At 50.9% G+C, this 16,320-nt stretch overlaps 1 protein-coding gene across 7 annotated transcripts in view; it reads right to left on the reverse strand.

Moving 5' to 3' along the window:
* Positions 1–4,055: 4,055 nt before the first annotated feature.
* Cacna1a (calcium voltage-gated channel subunit alpha1 A) overlaps positions 4,056–16,320 on the reverse strand; it is a 293,683-nt gene continuing 281,418 nt past the window's right edge. For 5 of the 7 annotated variants that reach the window (XM_085843752.1, XM_085843751.1, XM_029480505.2 and 2 more), the window contains 9 exons: positions 15,029–15,136; positions 14,687–14,787; positions 11,166–11,275; positions 10,931–11,069; positions 10,717–10,830; positions 8,884–8,919; positions 7,769–7,955; positions 5,458–5,711; positions 4,056–5,090 (listed from right to left, as the gene is read on the reverse strand). In XM_085843752.1, the coding sequence (XP_085699878.1) occupies positions 4,620–5,090; positions 5,458–5,711; positions 7,769–7,955; positions 8,884–8,919; positions 10,717–10,830; positions 10,931–11,069; positions 11,166–11,275; positions 14,687–14,787; positions 15,029–15,136 (1,520 nt within the window). In that variant the 3' untranslated portion in view covers positions 4,056–4,619. The remainder of the gene's footprint in view (positions 5,091–5,457; positions 5,712–7,768; positions 7,956–8,883; positions 8,920–10,716; positions 10,831–10,930; positions 11,070–11,165; positions 11,276–14,686; positions 14,788–15,028; positions 15,137–16,320) is intronic. The other 2 variants (XM_085843756.1, XM_085843753.1) reach the window with 2 other exon arrangements.

The raw sequence follows: 16,320 nt of genomic DNA on the forward strand, positions 1-16,320 counted from the left end.
CAGCCCCCCCCCCCCAAAAAAAACCACCAAACCTGGATTTTATAGGCATCTGTGAGCCACCATGTGAGTACTAGGAACTGTACCCAGATTCTCTGCCTGAGCTATTAACTACTGAGCCATCTATCCAGTCCCCATGTGTCTTCTTTATAATCATATTTTAGAAACCTGTTTATTGTGTGTATGTGTATGGGCATATCTGGAGGCCAGAGGACGGGGGTCAGTTTCACTGTTTACCATGAGTTCCTGGGGTTTGAACTCAGGTCACCAGGCTCGGTGGCAAATTTTGTCTCTGTATCTCATCCACCCCATTTCTTCTACCTTTGAAACAGCTTCACTAGGTGACCTTGGCTTTGAGTCTGAGAGTCTTCCGACTCTTACTCTTGCATGTAGTCCAGGACAGAGTGTGCTGACCCAATGTGCTGGTGGGCATCCCTGAGTAACTTCGCAGTGATTCTTCTCCTTTCTAAACTTCCCACGGGCGGGCTAGGATTACAGGCAGGCATCACTATAGTTAGACCCCGGGAAGGTTTTATTGTTTGTTTGTATTTAACTTTGTTTTCTGAGATGTGGCTCTGGCTGTCCTAGAACTTACTTTGGAGACCAGGCTGGCCTCGAACTAAAAGAGATCTGTCTGACTCTGCCTCTTGAGTACTGAGATTAAAGATTAAAGGTGGAATGTATCATCATCGTGCCCAGGTCTGCTTTTTTTTTTTTTTTTTTTTTTTGGACAGGTTCTCATGTAGTCCAGGCTGGCCTCAAACTTGCTGTGTAGCCAAGAATGACCTTGAATTCTTCATTCTTCTTCCTTCTCAAGTGTTGAGATTACAAGAATATGCCACTACACCTACCTTTAGTGAACTTCTTGTTATGCTTTAAATCATACCTCATAGCTGTCTGTAACCTTGGCTGTTTAGGAAGTGGCAAGGAGATTGACAGCTGAAGGCCCGAGGGGGGGGGTGCGGGGGTGGGGTGGGAATACTTGTTTAACATGGAGGCTCTTGATTCACTTCTCACTGCTAAACCCAAGCCCAAACAATAAAACTTCATCTCATAAAATTGGCTAATTTTAGGAGTGGACAAGATGGTTCAGTGAGTAGAGACCCTTGCCACTAAGACTGACAGCCTGCGCTGAATCCATTGGACCTCTTTGGGAGGAGAAAACTGACTCCCATGAGGTGTCCTTTGACTTTCACCTACCTGCTCTAGCATGGGTACCTCAACATACACATCTGTAAATAAACACATGTGAAGAGGATGTGAACATTTTAATCATTGTTAGGACGGTTCAATGACATTAAGCACATTCTTGTGCAACAGGTGTCCTGTCCTCATTAAATGTCAACTTTCCTGTTTGTCCTCTTCATGCCTCCAGGAACCCCAGATGTCTCTCTGTTCGTGTGTTCTCAGAAACGGACATCTAAGTGTGCTGGCTCTCCTGAGCCGTCCATGGAGCCTACTGGCATTGGGCTGGAACAGAAGGATAGAAGAAAATCTCAGACACGACACGTGGGCAAAGGAAGAGATCTGGGAGGCAGGAATAGATGGATGTGGGGATATCTCAGGCTTCCAGTTAGGGGATGCACTGTGACTATGCAGTCTAGGAGGGAGGAGGGAGAATCTCGGGCAGGTGGATTTCCGGACCAAAGTACAGCTGTGTGATCTGGAACAGGTGGATAAGAGCAGGAGCCTGGGTGACCCAGTGTCATACACACCTCCACTCTGTAGACATCCAGATCCTGGGGAGGCCAAACTGTAGCTGGCAGCCAAAACATGGTGATGCTGACCTGGTGTCCTTAAAGAGAGGTACCTCTGGACTGCCTCAACTGCAGACATACACATGCAATTTGGGGGGCCCAGTATGACAAGGCAGTTCCATCTGCTGGCTTCATCCTGCTGTTTCAGGGTTGGTCCTCTGTCTGCTTGAGAGGTCCAAGGCATCTGTAGCGACTGCAAGCATGTTCAGGCTATGGTTCAGAGCAGGCAGGCAAGGCTTTGCTCGGCTAGAGGAGTACAGCCACACCCAGAGGCTCCTTTCTGAGTTCTCATTTACAGAACTGAGCAGCTTCCTGTCTCCCAGGAAGGATGAAAAGGTAACGATGGACATGGTGGAGTGGCCGCTGGCTTGTTTCTTTGCTTCTGAGGGAGGGCAGCTTTCAGCACAGCCCTGCAGCTATGGACCACATTTAATGCACTCTGATTGTTGTCTTTTCAAGACAAGGGTTTCTCTGAGTAGCCCTGGCTGTCCTGGAATTCACTCTCTAGACCAGGCTGGCCTCAAACTCCCAATCTCTTCTTGAGTTTCTAAATTTAAAGTATCTCCCTACTCCAGCCTTTGAGTAGCTAAGATCATGAACACGTTGCATCAGCCCAGGTTCTTGACCTAACATTTACTTACCCTTTTTTTTTTTTTTTTTTTTAAAGATTTATTATGTATGCAGTGTTCTGCCTGCAGGCCAGAAGAGGGCATCAGATGTGTGAGCCAACATGTAGGTGCTGGGAATTGAACTCAGGACCTCTGGAAGAGCAGCCAGTGCTCTTAACCTCTGAGCCATCTCTCCAGCCCCTTACTTACTTATTTTTTAAAAAATGTATTGTGTGTGTGTGTGTGTGCTTGTATTTCTGTGTATCACAAGCATACAGTGCCTGCACAGGCCAGAAGAGGGGACTGGACTTGGAGAAGGCTGTGAACTACTGTGTGGGTGCTGGGAATGGAACCCGTATCCTCTGCAAGAGCAGCCAGAGCTCTATCTGTTGAGCCATCTCAACGGCCCTCCCACACTAGCTGCCTGCTTTCATTAAAAAAAAAAAAAAAAGCTTTATCAGAACACAGAGGTCCCATACTTTGTACATCATAAAAAAGAAAAAAAAACACACACTGTGTCTAATTCTATTATTTCCATTTTACTGAAAAGAAATAGGGGCACAGGTTAAATCACAAACTAAAGGTTACAAAGCCAGTGACATTTGGAAAATATGTCATGGCTGGGTGGTAATGACAACTCCTCAGTCTAATGACGGTTTGACCCCCAGCACTGGGGAGGCAGAGGCAGAGGCAGTCTCTGAATTGGAGGTCAGCCTGGTCTACATAGTGAGTTCCAGTACAGCCAAGGCTACATAGGCTCCTTTTCACAAACCACAAGAGGTGGCTAACAATAAAAGAAGGCAGGTAGTTATCAACCTGTGTGGTCTTCACACAATTCATATGCATGCACTCCTATACATACACACATGCACATATACCATACACACTCCAGGCATATTACAACTAGAGGTTGTCCTATCAGGCCAGAGAACTGATCTTTGTTTTAACTTGAAAGGGGCACCTGGCCTCTCCTCTCACCTAATTTTACTTTGGTTTTATAGATACAGACCATATTCACAGACATTTTCCAAACAGGCAAAGAGGGAGGTAAAGACCTGGAAGACTGAGGGGCTGGGCTCTTAGAACCTGCACCGGGTGTGGCTAACTTGTTGGCTGCAGCGGGTATGTAGACAATTATGCTGGACGAGGTAGGGTGAGGGGGCCATCCCTGTGTCCTGGTGAGGACAGAGGACAGCATTGGGGGTGGGGGTGGGGAGAGGCTAGAGAGGTGCCTCAGAAGTTAAGAATATAGTCTGCCCTTTCAAAGGACCTGGACTCAGTTTCCAGCAGCCAGGTTAGAAGGCTCAGGGATCTGACACCCTCTTCTGGCTTCAGAAGGCACTTTTACATATGCCCAAAGCCATAGACATAAACAATAAATCTCTAAAAAACAATCATGACAGCATTCATGCTTTGACGAGACCCGTCATCCTTTCACAGACTGTTCAGATCTTTGACCCCCCACCCTCCGAATTTCTCCAGGGCTGAGGTGAATTGAACTGAAGAGCCCCTGCCCTGTGGAAGTATCCTTTCAAGGAGCCACAGGTGCCTTGCACTGGAAGTGAACACAGGGCTGTGGGCTCTGTTTCAGAGCGATGCCCCAGCGCTGTTCCTCTGGGAGCTAACAAACTGCCTTCCCCTATTCCGTTTCCCAAGAGTAACTTGCAAGGCATCCTGGTCAAGGGACAAAGACCACTCTAGTTCAGAAGTCCGTGGATTCAAGTTTTTTCGTTTTTATTATTTTTTTGTTCTTTTTAATGTCATGCAATATTTCACAGTCCCAAGCCCACGTTTTTCAAACAAGATAGGAAAAAAAGGAAAAAAAAATTTTAAAAAGATAAAGGAAAAAAAAGAAGCAAGGGAATCAGTGATGGTGGTAATTTTTTCTTTTTTCTTTTGTTATTTCAAGCAGGACCAAATATCAGAAAAAAAACTTCTCTCAATTTTTTTTTTTTTGTCCTTTTAAAAACTGTTAGTGTTGTTTTCTTGTAGTTGATCTCTGCAGGCAGTAATAAGTTTGGCGTGGCCCGCAAGCACTCCCGTGGGTCTGAGAAGTGTGTGGGGCGTGCAGCCGTCCTTCCGGCTTGCAGCCACCTCGGTTTCATTCACCGGGAAAACGAAAGATTCAATCGAGATGATAAAACTCATCAATAGAAGCTATTTTTGTTTTTCTCCCGGGTTTTCTTTTTTAAAAACGTTATTGTTTATCATTTGCGGTGCGCCCGCACTTTACGGGCGCTGCGGGGGGCGGGGCGGCTTAGCACCAGTCGTCCTCGCTCTCGCTGTACGCGTCGTGCGCGCCCCTGCGGGCTGTGCGCGGCCGCGGCGCGCCGTGCCCCGCGTAGTAACCATTGGGCAGCCTGCGGCCGTGGCGCGGTGACGCGCAGCCCGCGGCGCGCGGAGTCCTGGGCGACCGCGGCGCGGGATCGTGCGCGCCCCCTGGCGGCTCGCGCGGACTGTCGGGCTCGGTGTAGTCAGCGCCGCGCGGCCGCGGGCCCTCAGGCGCATGCGCAGGCCAGCGCGGCGCACGGCGGCAACCCCGCGGCGAGCCGCCAGGGGGCGCTGCGGGACCCGCCATCCTGCGCGCCGCAGGCCTGCGCGGAGCGGGCGAGTAGGACACAAGCGGCCGCGGGGTGCAGGGGGTCTGGGGGAGCTGGCGGCGGCCGCGCCGCGGCGTGCTGGTGCCGGACGTAGAGGGGGCTGGGCTTCCACTGACGGAACTACTGCCCTACACGAAAATCGAAACAAAGGAAATCAAAAGCAAAGATACCACGGACCAACCAGGAGCACACGGGGACACACAGACGGAAGGGCGGGCGGGCGGGCGGCGGGACGGAGAGGCGGGGAGGGGGGACGGGCAAACCAACACAACAGTGAGGAGAGAAACGAGAAACGAGCTTCGTAAGTTTCCGAAGTCACTCACAGGCGTCCGCAGGACACGAGTCGCAGGGAAGCCGGGCCAAGGGGAAAAGCAAGAGTGGCGGGCTACCCGCGCCCCGCCCCGGGCGCCTCCCAGGCCCGCCCCCACCCGTCCCACCCACTGCGGCCCCACTCCTGCCCCCCGCTTCTGGTCAGTCTGGGCCTGCCACACGCACCTGTCTGTGTGTCGTGTGCTCCCGACCTTCGCTGGGCGAGCGGGACCAGCGCTGCTCCCGGGCCCGCGCCCGGCCGGTGTCCGGCCGCTCCTGTGCGTAGCGATCCCGGTCGGGGGCCGGGGGATGATGATGATGGTGGTGGTGGTGGTGGTGTGGCCGATGCTTCCGGTCCTTGGGTCGGCCCCGGTCCTGGTCCCGATCTTTGGAGGGCAGGTCACCCGATTGGGTGGTCATGCTCAGATCTGTCCCCAAACCTGAGTGGGAAGTGGAGACGATGGTGAGGGAGGAAGAAGGGGCCACAGAGAGAAGGGGAAAGTCTGGAGAGGTAGGGCCTGGAGTGTCCCCAGGCAGCAGCCCCTGGTTTCCTTTCTAGTCACACCTCCACCTCTTTATTTTTACATTTCTTTTCAGCTAGAGCTTCCAACTCCCCCCCGCCCCCCCGTGGCATCATCTGAAAGTGTGACCTTCCACTTCATGGGTTCCAGGAATCAAACTCAAGTCGGTGGGCTTGGCAGCAAATGCCTTTACAGGCTAAGCCATCTTGCTTGGCCCATCCCTTTTCTCAGTGTTGAATATGACCAACTTAAGACTTTGTACATGTTAGCCGCCTACCACCTGGCCCACACCTGGCCCAGTCTCTTCTTTTTAACATTTCTCCTCTCTGTGTCTCTGTCGTGTGTGTGTGTGTGTGTGTGTGTGTGTGTGTGTGCATCTACACACTGAGGCCAGTTAACCTTGGGAACTGCTCACCTTACTTTTGCTTTAATTGCGGAAAGGGGGTTGCAGTCATGGATCAGGGTTAAGAGGGTGTGCTACACTTGCAGAGGACCTAAATTCAATTTCCTGCACACATGTCTGGCAGCTCAACTGCTCTAGGCCCAGGAGATCCAACACCCTCTTCTGGCTCTAGGGCCACCTGCATTCATCATGCACTCGAACTAGCACACAAATTTAAAAAAAAATTAAAACACAGCTGGCCATGGTGCCACACACCTTAAATCCCAGCACTAGGGAAGCAAAGGCAGGCAGATCCTCTGAGTTTGAGGCCAGCCTGGTCTACAGAGTGAGTTCCAGGACAGCCAGGGCTACACAGAGAAACCCTGTCTCGGGGGAAAAAACAACCAACAAAAAATCCCTAACCAAATCAACAGCCGAGGCTTGCCTTTAGTTCTAGCATTCCAGAGCTAAAGGCAGGAGAACCTCTGTGAGTTCCAGGCCAAGGAGCGCGTAGTGATCTTGTCTCAAACTAAATAAGTCTTTTGTTTACTTATTTTTGGTGTGTATGATGTGGGTACATGAGTGTGGGTGCAAATGTCACAAGGTGCATATGGGGTTTGGGACAATATTGGGCGTTGACGCTTATCTTTTGCCTTGTTTGAGACAGGGTCTCTTGTTACCTGCTTTATCTGCCATGCTACCTGTCCCAGGGCTACTGGGGACTCTCCTGTCCCCATCTCCCATCTCGCCTGGGCTGGGATCACAGAAGTGCATTACTCCGTTGTCTGTGGCTCTTTACAAACTTAGGTCCTCTGCTTGTGTGATGCTTGCCCTACCTTTTGGGCCTCTCCAGGCTCTACCTTATTTTGTTCAAAGACAGCTTCTCACACTAGCCTGGAAGTCACTGAGGGGCTTAGGCTAGTTAGCCTGTGAGCTAGGTCAGGGACCCACCTGTTTCTGCCTTCTCAGACATGCACTGCCATAGCTGGCTTTGTCCATGGAGCTGGTGATCCTAAGTCAGGCCCCAGAGACATCACCCACCTGCACCCAGCCTGCTTGCTTCCCTCCCTCCTTCCCTTCCTCTCTTCCCGGTTTTTCTTTTAATTTTTACGTATTTATGAGTGGTCTGTATGTATCTGTGTGTATATATGGTGCATGCCAGAGAGGCATTGGATCCCATTACTGATGGTTTTGAGCTCCCGGGTGGTTGTTGAGACTTGAACTCAGAACCTCTGGGAGAATATCCAGTGCTCTTAACTTGATGAGCCATCTCTCCAGCCCCTTCTTGTTTTTTTGTTTGTTTGTTTTTCTTTTTTCAAGACAGGGTTTCTCTGTGTAGCTCCAGCTATCCTGGAACTTGCTCCATAGACTGGGCTGCCCTTGAACTCAGAGATCCCCCTACCTCTGCCTCCTGAGTGTGCCACCATGCCCAGCTCCTTTCTTTTTGAATCTGGGTCTTACTATGTATCCTGGTTGGCCGCCAAGTCCAGATCCTAACCCTCTCTCTCCCAGCTTCTCCCTTTTTGGCATCCACCTCCCCCTCCTTGGCCTTCTATTTCTTTATGGATCTGTTCTGGGTCCTGTGGTAGCCTACCTGTGTCCACATCAGTGTATCGGCCCAGAGAGCGCTCAGAGGTGCGGTGGCCACGGTCCCGGCGACGTTGGTGGTACCGTTGGTTCTCCTCAGGCGGTACCCGCTCTAGTGAGTAGTCATCCAGTCGCCGGGCTTTGGGTCCCAGCACAGAAGCTGAGCGCTTCATGGGGCTGGTATCAGAGATGGTCTGGGGAAGGGGCACAGGCATGGGCAGAGTTAATGGCCAGCATTTTCATGGCCTGCTCCTTTCAGCCCTGCAGCCCGCCTGGCTGACTGGTGACAGAATCAGAGTGTGTGAGCATCCAGGGATTATGTCCAGAGGTGCAGTGGTGGGTTTGAGTGTCTGGCTTGCTGGCTGCAGGGGTGGAGCCCTACGGATACTTAAGTCCAGTGACAGGAATGTTGTGGCTTCTTAGGGTATGTGCTGGACTTTGGCCAGAAGGCCCTTGGCTAACCTCTCGCCCTGCTCTCCAGGAGGCCCTGGTGTTCAGGCTGGCTGACTGACAAGAAGCATACTGTTTGCAGAGTGCAGATCTGGGAGCCCTGCTTCTCCTTGGCCCAACTCTCTTGCCCCTCGCGCCCATCCCCACCTCTGGTCCCTATCCCCCAGGCCCAGCTTGGGCTGCCCTAGCAGTGGAGGTGCTGGAGACCATTCTGAGCCTGCATTTACTGTCCCAGAATCCTTGCTCTTGCTCTGCCATGGACAGTCTTCAGTTCTCTCTGTAGCAGGCAGAAGAAGGAAAACAGAGCCAACCGGACCAGGCCTGCTCCAACTCTGATGTGCAGGACCCAGCCCAAGGCAGGAGCTAAGGGACCCAAGGCAGTAGGCCAGTGGTCACTGGTTGAACTGGAGGAACAGACCCGCAGGAAATGGGCAGGGTGGGCAGGTCGGCCTCTTGGAGGCTCTGAAGACGATGTGGGGTGCCGTGTGGCCCCTTGCACACACAGGACACAACACACAAGGAAGGGGCTCCTCCAACACACAAGGGGGAGGGCTAGGGTGGGGCCTCGAACGAAAGGGTAGGGTGGAGGGTAGGGGGAGATGGTAGGAGCTGTCACAGACAGGGCAGGGAGGGAGAGGGGCTGGAGCCGAGCTGGCCGGGCGCGGTACATACACTGAGGTCATTTCCACGTGGCCGGCCCCTTCTCCTCTGTCCCAGCCCCACAGGATGGCGCACACAGAAAAAACAGAAAGAAGGAAATAAATATAAAAGGTAGAAAGGATGGTGAGTGGGTGGTCCATGCAGGAGGTGGAGGGTAGAGAGGTTAAAACTCGGTGTTGGTGGTGTCGAGTGAGGGGGTGCTCCAGGACCCCGCTGGCTGTCCCCCACAACGGGCACAGAAGAGACAGGAGACAGACAGATGGCAGAGACACGAGACTGACAGATGGGACAGCAAGGCCACAGGCTCCTGGCCCATTTCATGCGATGCACTGCGGCCCGGCACCCCTCCCCCGCCCGCCTCGCCCCAGCTTCAGCTCAAAGCTTCCAGGTGGCCTTCAGCCCAGCTTGGCTCGTCTCTGTTTGGGGACCAGCAGGCCAGGCCTGACAGAAGGGATGGGGCAGCTACATGCACCCCAAGGTCACAGCAGCCAGAGGCCAGGCCCTTGGGCCATGATGACCCAGCCAGACACAGCGAATCTGCTACATAATGCAGGGCAAGCTGCCCCAGCCAGACATGCCTGCCCCCTCCCGCTGCCCCCCTCCTCCTGCCCTTTCTCCTTGTCCTCAGTAGCAGCCTGGGCTTTATCCCCATTCCCGATTGCATTTCGATTGCACAGTAGCCAGGCATGCTTGTTTCTCTGTCCCCATGGGGATCTTGCCTTCCCTATAAGGGGCGGGAGTAGCTAAGAGAAGCAGCCACACTGAGACACACATACCAGGTACACACCCAACCGCCCCAACCCTCCCAGACATGTGACAGCCGTCCCAGGAACATCCAGACTGCTTTCTGATTCTTCAGACATGCTCTATTCCTGAAGGCAGCAGGCCATGTGTGTGCACACGGACATGCCTGTTAACACTGGGAACACACGGATGCATGTGCATGTATGTACGGATTGCATGTAAGTGGTATGTGTGTGAAGTGCATGGGTAGCAGGGACCCAGTCCGCCCATGCTAAGCAGGGGGATACCATGAGCTCCACTCTCCAGCTTTGGAGTCAAGATTCTAGTTTTCTTTTTTAAAATTAGTTTATTATTTGTGTACATGTGTGTGAGTTTGTGCACCTGTGTGTAGGTGCTTAAGAAGGCGAGGAGAGGGCACTGGGTCCCTGGAGCTCTGGTTCCAGGAGGCTGTGAACGTCCTGTGCTGGAACCCAGTCAGGTCTTCTGCAAGAGCAGCACATGCTCTTACCCAGTGAGCCACTTCTCCAGCTACTAGTCAGGAGTCTTTAGTTTTGTTTTGAGTCAGGATCTCACACAGTGAGAGGCTGGCCTCGAACTAGCTATAGAGCAGTGTCTGACTGTGAACTCCCGATCTTCCTGTTTCCACTTTCCAAGTGACAGGATTATAGATGTAAGTCGTGTTGCTTGTTTGAGATGTGGTCCAGGTCTATAGCCTAAGCTGGCCTGGAACTCCTCTTTCCTCAGCCTCCTGGGTGTGTGAGACGCCTCATGCTGCTGAAGCAGGCATTCCCAAAGGCATCTCTCACCAGAGCTGGACCCACCCCTTCCGAGCCCACTCTGCCCCTTTGTGCTCTCAAATAGGGCAGACAGAAGCCATTTGGCACTTTCTACCATGTGCTGCAAGGGACTCCATCTCTCTCTGGCTTTTGCCAGGGAGTGGTTAGGAGGACCAGGCTCTGAAAGAGTCAGGAAAGGGTGGTCTCCACCCTAACCCACCCACGAAGCTGCAGATGGTCCCACCCAGGCTGGGGTCCCCAAGGGAGAGGTATAAGATCCTCAGTAACTTGTGTGGGGACAGCCCAGAATCCTGCAAGCTCTCACCTGGTTCTCTGCTGGGAGGCGGGGCATGGAAGCAGCCCTGGTCTGGCCTTCCATGGGGAGGTAGTGTTCGCTGTCTGAGTAGCCATCAGTACCCATTTCTCGCATCTCCACAGACTGTCAGGCAGAGGGTGGGGTAGGGTGAGTCTGCGGCCTCTGTGTATGGGAGAACCCTTTCTGCCTGAACCACCCAGCCTGCGGTAGGGGGAGGCAGCACCTGGGAGTTGGGCTGGCTGTTAGGCATGTCGATGGGTGGCCCTCGCTCTGGGCTCCAGGTGCCAGTCTTCTGGAACATCTCTTGGGCCCGCTGGGTCACCCAGGATGGGCTCTCCTTCATGCTGCTTTCGTGAGCCATCCTGCACAGAGGCCAGAGGCCAGAAAGGGTGTGCATCCTCTGGGCTTTGGAACCTGGGACCTGACACCTGTCCACAATTGTCCATTTGGATACTCACAGGCCTCCTCCTGGGTCCAGCTGAGTGGAGGGAAGGGCGTTCTGGCTGGGTCCTCCCTCCTGTGTTGGTGATGGAGGCTCCATGCGCTGGAACATGAGTGGTGTCCGGTTCTAGGAAGATAAGAAAGCAGTGTGTGTACGGAGGGCTGGACAGAGCAATCACCCACTGGAAGCTGAGGCCGAGCCTGTGTGCTGGAAGCCGAGCCCAGGACCTTGTTTTAGGAACGTATGCTACCACTCCCTCAACCTCACAAGTTCTTCTGCCCTCACTTACACACAGGTGGGTCTGATCTGTCTGCTAATTTACTCAGTTTTTGTTTGTTCTTTTGGGGACTCTCTATGTAGTCCTGACTGTTCTGGAACTCCCTGTGTAGAACAGGCTGTCCTGGAACTCACAGAGATCTGCCTGCCTCTGCTTCCTGAGTGCCCAAATTAAAAAAAAAAAATTTTTTTTAGCTTTTACTTTAAATTTATTTATTTTCTGTGTCACACATGTTTTGTGTACACATGACAGAGAATGGAACTCAGGTTTCATTCAAAGACAAGAATCCTTACCTACTGAACTATTTCTTGAGACCCTATCCAGCCTTTGACATTGTGACACAATGTTGTCATCTACAAAGTTCATGCTGGAGACCCAGGCAATCAAGATATATATATATATATATATATATATATATATATATAAAACCAGGCAATCAAGATATATATATATATATATATTTATATATATATATATATTTATACACACACACACACACACACACACACACACACACATATATATATATATATATATATATATATATATATATATATATATATAAAATCTTACGGCCAAATTTATTCAGAACTAAACCATTTATCACCTATCCTTTACCAATATTCAGCTTCCACATCCCACACCTTTAATTAGTACAGAAACCTCTCTGTGCCATTTTCCCATGCACAGCCACCAGAGGGTGTCCAGTGGACTATCCTTCCTATACATAAGATCCCTCTTCTGCTCCCAGGTCATTTGGAATAAAAGTTGGCGTTCCGCCCCCCTGCAGTCTTCAAGGTCAGGGTTTAGTCCTGTACATTCCCTGCTCTTATCTCCTCCCACTTTTCTATTTACTGTGTTCTGTTTTTTTTTTTTTTCTTGGTTTTTCGAGACATGGTTTCTCTGTATAGCCTTGGCTGTCCTGGAACTCACTTTGTAGACCAGGTTGGCCTCGAACTCAGAAATCCACCTGCCTCTGACTCCCAAGTGCTGGGATTAAAGGCGTGTGCCACCACTGCCAGGCATTAATGTGTTCTGTGACCTTAACCTCTTCAGGACTTCCTAAACTCATCACTGAGGTCCAGCCTCAGGGCCTTTGTAAGGCTGCTCTCTCTGCCTGGAATGCTGTTGTGTAACAGATTCTTTTCAGATTGAAATATTCCTTCCTGCAGGGAAATTCTTTAAGGCACAAGGTAAACAACTCTAAATAGCTGAAGGAAGTCCCTGAAACTGAGCAGATTCACCTAGCCCCTCCTTGCCCGAGTAAGCAGTAAAGACTGCTGAGAGTCTCACTCAGAGGAACCAAGCTGCTCCAAAGACCCTGTGTTAAGACAGCTGCTAGAAAAACAGAGTCTAGCAGAACTGCCTCAGTTTAGACCAACTGAGTCACTTGGGAAGTACCCTCTCCAACCTACTGAGCTGCATGCAGGCTGTGCAATATGCTCCGGGTTACCAGCTTTTGTGAGCTGTCACCTATGCTGGGGTTAGTTTTGGTGATGCACTGTCTTTGAGTCATTTCTGCTTCTTAAGTAATCCTAATAAAATTCATTGTTCACCACGTTGGACTTTGGTGGTATCTGTACTTTGTTCTAAGGTGGAAAACCTATCATATCAGGGGTGAGTATCATGTCTTTCCAGGATAAGTTTTGTCATACAAGAAATGTTTTCCCCTGGATATTAACTCCTCCATTTCTTTTTTTCCTTTCCTTTCCTTTCCTTTCCTTTCCTTTCCTTTCCTTTTCTTTTCTTTTCTTTTTTTTTTTTTTTTTTTGGTTTTTCAAGACAGGGTTTCTCTGTGTAGCCCTGGCTGTCCTGGAACTCGTTTTGTAGACCAGGCTGGCCTCAAACTCAGAAATCTGCCTGCCTCTGCCTCCCAAGTGCTGGGATTAAAGGTAAGTGCCACCACTGCCCAGCAAACTCCTCCATTTCTTTCTTTCCATCTGGTTCAGCTTGAACTCACTAGAGATCTGCTTGCCTCTACCTTCCCTCCCCAGTGTTGGGATCAAAGGCAATGTGCCACCATGCTTGATCTCTTCTTTTTTTAAATGTTTTATTATGTGAATGAGTCTTCTGCCTGCATGTACGTATATGTGCCTGATGCCTGAGTAACCCAGAAACTGGGGTCACAGATGGTTGTAGGTCACTATGTGGGTGCCGGGAACTGAACAGGGATCCTCTGTAAGAGCATTTATCTGGTGCTCTTAACTGCTGAGGTAGCTCTCCCGCCTCTTCCTCTTCCTCCTCCTCCTTCTTCTTCTTCTTCTTCTCTCTCTCTCTCTCTCTCCCCCCCCCCCTCCAGATTCTTACTATACTATACTTGGTTTGGTTTGACCTAGAGCTCCCTATGTGGTCTGTAGAACAGGCTGGCCTCAAACTCATAGAGATCTGTCTTTCTTGGCCTTCTAAGTTAAAGGTGTGCACCATGATACCTGGTCTCCAGTTCACTTTACAAAAGTATTTATCTTTTTTTTTTTTTTTTTTTTTTGGTTCTTCGAGACAGGTTTCTCTGTGTAGCCCTGGCTGTCCTGGAACTCACTCTGTAGACCAGGCTGGCCTCGAACTCAGAAATCTGCCTGCCTCTGCCTCCCGAGTGCTGGGATTAAAGGAGCAGGCTACCACCATCCGGCAAAAGTATTTATCTTACTATTTTATGTGTATGTGTGTAGTAGGCCTGTGGTGTGTGTTTGTGTGCGCACCACACATGATCAGGTGACCACAGAGGCCAGAAGGGGGACTCAGATCCCCTGGAACTGGAGTTACAGGCAGTTGTGAGGCGCTACATAGGTGCAGGTGCCAGGAACTGAACCCAGGCACTTGCTCGTAACTGCTGAGTCATGTCTCCAGTCCCTTCCCCTTTCACCTCAGCTCTTTGTTCAGTTCTCACCTCCTCAGAGAGGGTGTCCTTGACCGTCCACGTCACACTATACATCCTGGCTCTATTGCTCTCTATAGTTGTCTCTGCTTTCTCCATAGCGGCACAATTTGCTACTGTGAAACTGTCTTACTCATCTGAGGCTGTTAGCATCTCCCCAGCTGGGATGTAAGCCACTTGGGGGCAGGCGCCCAGGCCAGGGTCTGAACCAGTGATTGCCCCAGGTAGATGAAACAGTGACTGCCGCAGGCAGATGCCCAGCACCTGTTGGTGACTGAACATTAGCAGGTATGTGTTTCTGCAATGGCCCAACCTCACCACACTTCTTATTCCAACTGGTTCCCACAAAGACAGACCCCATTCCGGGCACCCTCAGCAATGGGAGTACCTGCTCCTCTCGCATGGCCTGCAGTTTCTTGGCCTTGCTCTGCCGGTAATACTCCATGATCATCATGGCTGCGTAGATCTTACCCACTGTCAGGTCCGTGGCTGTGGAAGACAGGGAAGCTCTCACCTAGCTCCGCCTCCTCCCGAGGCCCCGCCTCCTCCCGAGGCCCCGCCTCCTCCCGAGGCCCCGCCTCCTCCCGAGGCCCCGCCTCCTCCCGAGGCCCCGCCTCCTCCCGAGGCCCCGCCTCCTCCCGAGGCCCCGCCTCCTCTCCAGGCCCCGCCTCCTCTCCAGGCCCCGCCTCCTCCCCAGGCTCTGCCTGCCTGCCCCTGGGTTTGTACTTACACTTGTGAGGTGTGACCAGCAGATCTAGGGTCTTCTGAGACAGGTTGGGCCAAATGGCCATCATCTCCTTGCGAAGCTCTGCATCCATCTGCTGCTTGTCAGCTCCACCTGCAATGTGGAGAAAGATGGGGGTGAGCGCCTTACAGAGGTGGCCTCGGGGGCCACTGTGGGGCCACTGCCAGGCCCCACAGGCCTGGTTAGAGAGACTACAAGGGCCAGGATCCATTTCCAACTGCATTCCTAGGGTTGGCCCCACTGCCTCAGTTTCCCCATCAGTGAAAAACATCAGGATGACAGTCACAGCATTTGTCCTACCTGGCTGTTTGCTAATCCAGGCAGTGTATATGTGCGCTGCTTTGGGACAGCACCTCCAGGCCATTCATGCCACAGTGTTGTGACTTTGTCCTCTTGACTCAGGGTGGAGGTCAAATCCATGAATGGGTTGCAACGCATCAGAGTTTTGAGAGCGGGGTTACTTTGGGTGCTGGGGATAGAACCCAGGACCCTGCATATACTACATATACTAGGCAAGAGCTACACCACTGAACCACAACAATAATGTCTGAAATGGCACCCTTGTTCCATGTTTGAGGCAGCTGATAGTTGGAACCAGGAAATGTATCAGTCAGGTTATAGTATACTCCATCATTGTAACAAATGGCCCCATTGTAGGCAGTTTTTTTTTTTTAAAGAAAAAAAATATGTATGTATACACACACACACACTCTCTCTTTCTCTCTCTCTCTCTCTCTCTATATATATATATATACATATATATATATATATATATACACACATACACATATATACATATACACATATATACATATATATATATACATATATATATATATATATATATACATATGTATATATATAGTGTGTGTGTGTGTGTGTGAATGTGCATGTTTACTTGTGTGCCTTCATGTGGAGGTCAGAGGTGAGACTTGGCTGTCATTCCATCTACCTTGTTTGTTGAAAGAAGATTTCTCACTGGCCTTAAATTCACGAACTAGGCTAGGGTGGCTGGAAACTGGGCCTCAGAGATTTATTTGTCTCTAACTACTCAATGCCACGCGCAGGTTCTAGTGGGCTGAAAGAAGGACCCCTCATTGTACGGTAAGCTGTCTCTCAGCCCCTGGTCTTTTTTTCCTTGTGTAAACTTTTTAAAATAACATTTATTTGTGTGCTTGTGCATGTGTGTGTGTGTGTGCGCGTGTGGGTGTATGTGCATGTGTGTGGACATGTGGAAGGCAGAGGACACTTGAGGAGTGAGTTTTCTCTTTCCACCA

The sequence above is a fragment of the Mus caroli genome, unplaced genomic scaffold (assembly GCF_978045245.1).
Source record: "Mus caroli unplaced genomic scaffold, Mus_caroli_1 scaffold_10, whole genome shotgun sequence".
Lineage (NCBI taxonomy): Eukaryota > Metazoa > Chordata > Mammalia > Rodentia > Muridae > Mus > Mus caroli.